The sequence below is a fragment of the Hyalella azteca genome, unplaced genomic scaffold, assembly GCF_000764305.2.
Source record: "Hyalella azteca isolate HAZT.00-mixed unplaced genomic scaffold, Hazt_2.0.2 contig119, whole genome shotgun sequence".
NCBI classification, from domain to species: domain Eukaryota; kingdom Metazoa; phylum Arthropoda; class Malacostraca; order Amphipoda; family Hyalellidae; genus Hyalella; species Hyalella azteca.
This window is the reverse complement of record NW_025930480.1, coordinates 3,151-10,910: the sequence shown is the minus strand read 5'-3', so window position 1 is coordinate 10,910 and position 7,760 is coordinate 3,151. Positions and strand designations below refer to the sequence as shown.

General features: G+C 38.5%; 1 protein-coding gene across 1 annotated transcript; it reads right to left on the bottom strand.

The window, feature by feature from the left end:
- Positions 1–285: 285 nt before the first annotated feature.
- LOC108677137 (integrator complex subunit 7-like) lies at positions 286–2,553 on the bottom strand (the record flags this gene model as incomplete). The annotated part of the gene is made up of 4 exons (XM_018165293.2): positions 2,429–2,553; positions 1,697–1,813; positions 598–736; positions 286–409 (listed from the first exon to the last, which is right to left on the bottom strand). Coding segments are annotated over exons 2-4 (360 nt in total), but the record flags the coding sequence as incomplete, so codon positions are not given.
- Positions 2,554–7,760: the final 5,207 nt, after the last annotated feature.

The following is a 7,760-nucleotide window of genomic DNA, read 5'->3' as shown; positions in this document are numbered from 1 at the left end:
ATAACCTGCATGCTTGAAACTATGAACATTACAAAAGACATTAAAAAGAAAAAATATATCTATTGTTTCAAAATTGAATAATAAAATTAAATTATTACAATAATAGGTCCACACTAAAAAAGTCAGAGCATTAATACTAAGCACATCATAGAAACAAATTATTTTAGCCTACATTATTCAATAGTTGCTGCTGAACATTGATATCATCTTGAAGTTTGTTATTCATCATTTCACAATAGTAAAAAGTTTTATAAATTAAATTTCAATTCCAGAGATCCTACTCACTGGATCATTGGAGTGCATCACGGTGGTAATACGTCTCAAAAATTCATCCACATTGATGAGTTTATCGAGATGGCGACTGCTGGTCTCGAGAACCTCACATACACAGACACGCACAAAATTGCTCCTATAAGAAAGATGAGGACCAAATTATTACAACATTATAATTAATACAATTTCCATTCTTCAGATCATTCAATTCAATTTACATTCAGAGTATTTCCAGGGAAAATAAAGTTAAGAACTGTGAGCACAACCTTGATGGCTCCTAATTTGTAAAACAAGATACATTTTCTGAAGAAAACTGTAACCAACCCTGCCGTTTCTTGACGGAAGACCTCAGCCAGCTTCAGCATAGCAGAATTGATGAGAATAGGGAAGGGATATTTCTCAAACAGGCAAGGAAACCTGGAGATGGCCTCACACTGCTCACCAACATTGCTGGATTTCAAGCCTGCAAATTGACGTTGAAAAAATAATTTGTGTATTAAACAGAAGAGAATAATTCAATTCTTTAGAGGTAATCAAGCTATTTAACCAAATATAACATTTTTTTAGTGATTGAAAGCTTTCACAACTTGTATTTCATAATTCACTGCAAAATAAATCTCAACATTGATTTAGATATATTTTAAAAACTTGTGTAAAATTCAAGAGCAAAACCTAAATTTTAAGCTATGACAGAAGCACAAATTTATGTATACTCCTCTAGGTAGAAAACATTCATGATGATATGAAAGTTTTGAAGATACCTCCCTTTACAAAAGCACACAGATGCAAATGGAATTGATCTAGTTAGTTTCCTACAAGTACAACAGTTTTAAATGTTTTCTTGATTTATTACTCTGCTAGGCAGTCAAGGGTTTTAAGCACATTATTGTATTGTCTCAATAAAGTATTCTGCATGGACAGTAAAGTGTTTCAAGTACATTATTGTATTGTCTCAATTAAGTATTCTCCATAGACAGTCAAGGGTTTCAAGCACATTATCGTATTGTCTCAATAAAGTATTCTGCATGGACAGTAAAGTGTTTCAAGCACATTATTGTATTGTCTCAATTAAGTATTCTCCATAGACAGTCAAGGGTTTCAAGCACATTATTCTATTGCCACAATAAAGTATTCTCCATAGACAGTCAAGGGTTTCAAGCATTCTATTGTCTCAATAAAGTATACTCCATGGACATTCAACAGTTCTAAGAGCATTTCTGTCTTTGATGCTTTTCTAGTTGTATACTATATACACAATAATTTTCTAGCCTATATATATATTTATATAGTTCTCTAGTGACCTGATTGAAATAGGTGGAAAATTTATACAGCATTATATACCTACATAAGCATCAAAGAAAAATTTCTATCCAGTGACTTAATTGGCAAGCAATAATATTGCTCAATGGCTAAAAGAATTCACCTCGATCTAACTCTTGAAGTGCTGAATTTGGATCTTGGTCATTCTCGCCAAAACCAGCATCAGGAAATGATATGGATCGCATCAAAGTAGCAGCCATTTCCCAATTTCAGAACCTGACTGGAAGTATATTAGTTATAGCTTATATTCAATTACAGAATAGAGCTTTTAGATCTGATATCTATTATTATTCTCCAAGTTATTGCTTCCTCAAGCTTTTGGAAGTCATCCATGTAGTGCTACAGCAGAGGGGAGAGTAATGCCTCAAAGCTACATCTCAATAGATTAGAAACAAAGAAATAAGGCAATCAAGAATGACACAAATATTTCAACATTGCTTTATAGTAGCATTGCTACTGTTAGGGGATGCTAAGTCAAAGGTGCTTGCTAGCTATGCCCGAGGGCATTAATTGTGAAGATTCAGGGAAGCAATTGTTTAATAATGGTCTCCACATCCCTACAAAGTACAAACATCTCAATCCACCATTATATTGAATATTTTTATTGTATTTATTTAATAATTTATCAATAAGTAAACACAACCAGAAAGAACAAAGTATGTACAGCAGAGGAAGACAGGGAGAAGCAACCAGTTCAAAACCATGACCCAGATGCCTGAAAGCAGAAAAGAAGTATGATAAACCTTTGGAATGCACTATAATCTATTATAATAACACAAACACAAAAACATTAATAATTTTCAGCCAGTAAGTCATTTTTATGCAGTGTACTTACAATTTTTACTAGAAATAATGCTCTTATGTTGATTTCAAACTTCCACTATGCATGCCTTTGCACCTCAGAAAAAGAGGGTTTGCACAGATCCCTAGTAGGAAAATCCTGCTTCCTAGAAGGAACATAGAAAGAGCATCATACAACAATACATATATTTCTGGCCATTGACAAATTCTCTGGCCATTACCCACCCGCATTGAAACAATACATATATATGTATATTTCTTTAAGAAGGTTTCATTGAAGACCAGAGATTTGGTTTATTTAAAATTTTCTTAGTTTTTCCATTATATATATATAATGAACAATATTTAAAATTGTTTTTAAATTGCACAACGAAATTGAGCAGCTGTTTATCCTGCCACCTGAGACAAGCTTGCAACCAGACCAGGTCTCAAAGTACGAATTGCAATCAAGCAACTTCATCTCAAGATCTACGATGAATTCAACAGGCTCCATGACACCCTTGACAACAAGGTCAAATTCAACAAGACCGTCAGTCTCATTGTGATGCAGGAATCAAACAGCATCATTGTCATGGAGTGGACTGACATCATCTGACCAATGATGGCTGAAGCCCTCATTTCTACCGATTGGACTCCAGCTATCCATCTCATAACTTGTTGATTTTCTGAACCTTGAGATTCTTTTGGAATTATTTTCATAGTATAAATTTTTGTGTTGTATTATATTTATGTGCATCATGTACTTATTTCCACCAAAATTTCTGTATTCAATGCTTCCTATAACTTAAAAATTAATGTCACATTCAAAATGTCATTAATAAATTAAATTATTTAATTGTAAAAAGAAAAAACGAATAAGAAAATTGCCAATAAAACAAATTCTCTGGACTTCAAAGCAGCCTGCCTAAAGGAGTAAATTCTGCCAACCTATATATACTAATTTCCACATGACCTGGCACTAATGACCTGGCAGCAGGAGAAGAAATAACTGTGTGATACATACTATATAAACTCGATACATACAACAACATGTTGCAAGTATTTTAAATGGTATGTTATGCTAATCTTGAGGAAAATAAACTTTCTTCTTTATGTACCTCTATTACTCTTTTATTTTGCCTCAAAACTATTCAATCAGTTCTGCCCCACCCTGTATAAGCTACCTAACACATTTAAATTGTATTTTGTAATCATTATATAACAAATAGTCAAATAGTTAAAGACTACTTATAGCCTTATAAAAATTAGCTAAGCTGCTAGCTACGAACAATGTATTGCACACTTGATGCCTCTGTACCAAAAACATTCAATTTATTGGAACCTAATACACACTAAATGCAAAAAGTTTTCATACCAATTTGTCATTCATGATACATTTATACTAAACCATAAATAACAATACCTCAATATAAATTAAAGACTGCCACTCAATATATTTAAATATATGAATAAATAAATAAAATTTAACAAATAAAAAAATCATGATTTTTTATAAAAAAATCAAGTGATTTAATCACATGATTTAATCATTTTGATTTAATCATTGCCGACCCTGAACACCACTACCCTAACATTCAACTGGAAGCTATTTCATCAACTGTTTCAGTATTGTTCAGTTCAAGAGTGTCTAGCTTTGTTTTCAAAGATCGCCTCATGGCGTTGAACCTTGCGATAATTTTCAAATCCCCAATTTCTCTACATTGCTTCTGCATATTCATCTGCTGCTTGCTCAAGCGCCTTGATGCCCTCCTCTGTACGCCTTTTTTCCATCTTCAGTTCATCTAGCTCATCCAACAGAGCCTTCCTCTTCTGGGTTTTCTGGGCCTTCGCCTTCTGCTCTTTTCTTCTGCCAAATAATTATTGTAGGCTTTTTGGCACTGCCAGCTGCAAGCAGCATCTTCTTGGTGGTCATCTTGTCCAGGCCATCAACATGTGCAACATGATCAACCACAGCACACAGGGAAGCCACCATTTGCTCTCTCATGTAGCATGTCATAATTTCCTTTTTGAACAAAAACCCTCTTTCAACCGAGGCTTGGCCATGAGACAGGTGGATGAGCATCTGCACAACATTCCAGAGCTTCTTGTAGGTGCTTGATGACAGAAAGGAATGCCAAAAAGTGTCCAGTTGATCAAAAGTTGAAAAAGCTTGAAACTGTGCGTTCAATTCACTGCAATGTTGAGATTCAACTCTAAAGTTGTACATCTTATAACACAACACCATCCACATCTGTGTTAGGGAATATCTTGGCATCAAGAAGCAAAGTGAGCAGTTCTTCAACTATCTTGCCGGCTTCCTTACAGACCTTGATAGAGATTTTTGGCACCAGCCATCTCAGCTTCCTACCAAGGCCATACCTGATAGGGCTCTTGTCCAGTAGCTTTTGAAATACAGCCTGCATGAAGTCCTGCGCTTGTGTCTTGAAAGTGAGAACTTGCAGCGCACTTGCCTTCTTGTCTGCAAGTTGTTTTTTTCATTGCGGTCCTGGCCATGTAACCAACATCAACTTAATTGAGGGAAATCAAAATGACTTTTGTTCCATGACTTTCCATGACCTGAAATGAAATCCAATGACTTTCCAGGTTTTCCATGACTGGTATGCACCCTGTGAATATCTATAAAAAATCAGCAACATTCTTTGCAATTATGCTAAATCTCATGAGACTCAACAGAAGTTCAGAACAACAGCAAAGGAAATCTAACAAACTGAACAGCAAGGGTACGGCCAACTTGGTTGTAACTTGTAGGGTCTAGAAAGCTCACAATCACGAGTCACACCTATTGCCGGCGGCGGGAGACTGTGAGTTACTCTCACCATCTCACGGTTACCTCTACCTCTACGTAAACCATAAGAAAGTCAATCCGCTAAGACCCACTATTTCTCAAGTCACGTCTCCAACCTACAAAACAGCCAAAGAACTCGATACCATCATAAAACCGTATATTCCAAAGTAGTTCTTTGTGAAATCTACAGATGACTTATTGCATATCCTATGCGCTGTATGCCCATCAGTCTTCTAAGTTCTAAGTTCTTGCGTCACTTGATTTCACCAGTTTCTTCACCAATGACCAACTGAAGAAACATTAGACATCATTGCAAAGCATGTATATTAGGGTGGTCCTCAAAAAACTTTTCATGAGGAGCCGAAAAAACATGAGGAGCCCAACGATGGGGCTCCTCATGCACCTGCCATTGTTTTTGGTTTTGCTCCTCCTTACGGACAAGTTTGACATCGATATCTCCCATGTTTCCCAGGTGACCAGGCTACCAATGCAGGACAAGGAAGGCCTTTTCATCCTCAATCTTCATGACAGAGGGCACATCCTTGTGGGCCACATTGAAGACCCTCTATAATTCCTCCTTGAAGAGGGATTCCTCTTGGTCTGGGCCTTGGATTCCCGTGGGACAATTCTTCTTGACTAGCTCCTAAGCCTCCTATCCTAACGTATATTCTCATCAAACTTTGCCAGCTCTACCAAAACCTGTTGTTGTTGTTGCTGGCAGCTTGAAGGTGGGGAAGTAGCTGCACGATGACCACTTGTTACACTTGGAGTCAGCAGAATTTACTTGGGAAGTTTCAGTATTATTTCACTGATTCTTGGGAGATTTTATCTGGTGGGCTTATAGCTTATACATCTGATCTCAAACCAAGATGATACTTGTGCATTACAGAGAAGCCAGGGGATTTGTCTGTGTTAAATAGATGACTGTTGCTCTTATTATTGCATGCTGAACATTTCTGCAAAAGTTACCTCCTCCAAGTAGTATCCAAACAGATGGATGCTAGAAACCCAAGGCTTAAGTAATATTGATCAGCACCAGAGGCTCCAGGTGTGCATGCCAGAAAAAATGCTCTATGGTATCTTCTACCCCACAGTGCAAGCACATGGGAGTGTCAGCCATGCAAAATNAGAAGCAAGATGATGTCATTTCTTCAACAACTAAGGCAGAAATCCAGTCCAGCTCCCAAGGCCTGACAGGGCAAAAACAAAGCAAAGCAGGTGTGTCAGAACACAAGAGATGAAACAATGCAGAATGGTTGTGAGTATGACCCATCCTTGCAACTGCATCTGCCCTCTAATTCTCAATAATGTCAGCATGGGCCTTGAGTCTTGACTCACTGTAGGCCCACAGTTTTCCTCTCATTCAGACCAAGGAGCAACTGGTGAATTCAATATACAAGATTGCAACTCATATCTGTTGGGGAACATAGGAGCTGCAAGGCCACACGTGAATGAGAAAATAGCCCAGCACAGAGATGTCTCACTTACAAGCTTCAGAGTGATACAAGCTATGGTGATCAATTCAGCCAACAGGATGCCATGCCTGCAGCCTAGGGTTAAGCCTCCATGCAACTGCTCTTGCTTGTGATGGTATATATAAACCGCAGGCTGTAAATGGATTGTTCGTCAATTGCAACCATCACAGTAGATTGCCTTGTACCCAGGGTAATGTTCCCAAACATGAGCAGTTAGTTAGTTAGTTTAGTGGCCAAATGTTTACTAGCGCTTCAGCTATTTAGCTATCTCGCACCGAAAGTCAAGATGAACATCTCAACATCACCTAACTTCATTTTCAACTCAGGCACTCATAAATCCGCCAATAATGAACGGATTTTATTCCAATTTGAAATATAAGTAGATAATATGGGAACGCAGCCGTGCACCACAAATTTTGTACACCAATAAGCCCTGAATCGAACGCCTTGGATCTTTCCGGACATCCACCAATCAGCCGTGAATGGAATCTGCTATCCGTAACCGATCATTGACATCTTTCTGCTTTGAATATTTTGAGCTCCACACCCCCCAGACACGAGATCGAATAGCCTAGGGTCGAATGACCGTCCACCACTGAACGTTGCGTCGAAGCATCACTTCATACCCTGGCCACCGCTCGAATCGCAACTTGCGCGCAACAGCCTGCGACCACTTGGATTTGCCCACCTCCGGCCTCGCATAAAACCTGCCGTGCACCACCAGGCCGTCGGTCGAAAGAGCCGTGCGACTGGCTGAGTCAGGTTAGGTTAGGTTGGGTTAGCACTCGGCTGGAGCGCCATACCCAGGATGATGCTGTTTTCCGCGGATTAATCTGGCGTATACAAGGCTCTGACAACTTGCCCCGGCGTACGCCTTGGCGTAAATCAGGAATAAATTGTGTGCTTGGGGTACACCCCCGGCGTACATCAGGAAAAATTTGTGCACTTGGCGCAGACACCCGGCGTACATCAGGAAAAATTTGTGCACTTGGCTCTCAATACCAAGTGAAATTACTGGTGTAGTACTGAACAGAACAAGTCTCAGACAAGCATTTTGAAGTATGGCTATTGGCTAATTTTAATAACAGTGCAGAGGATGCAGCCTG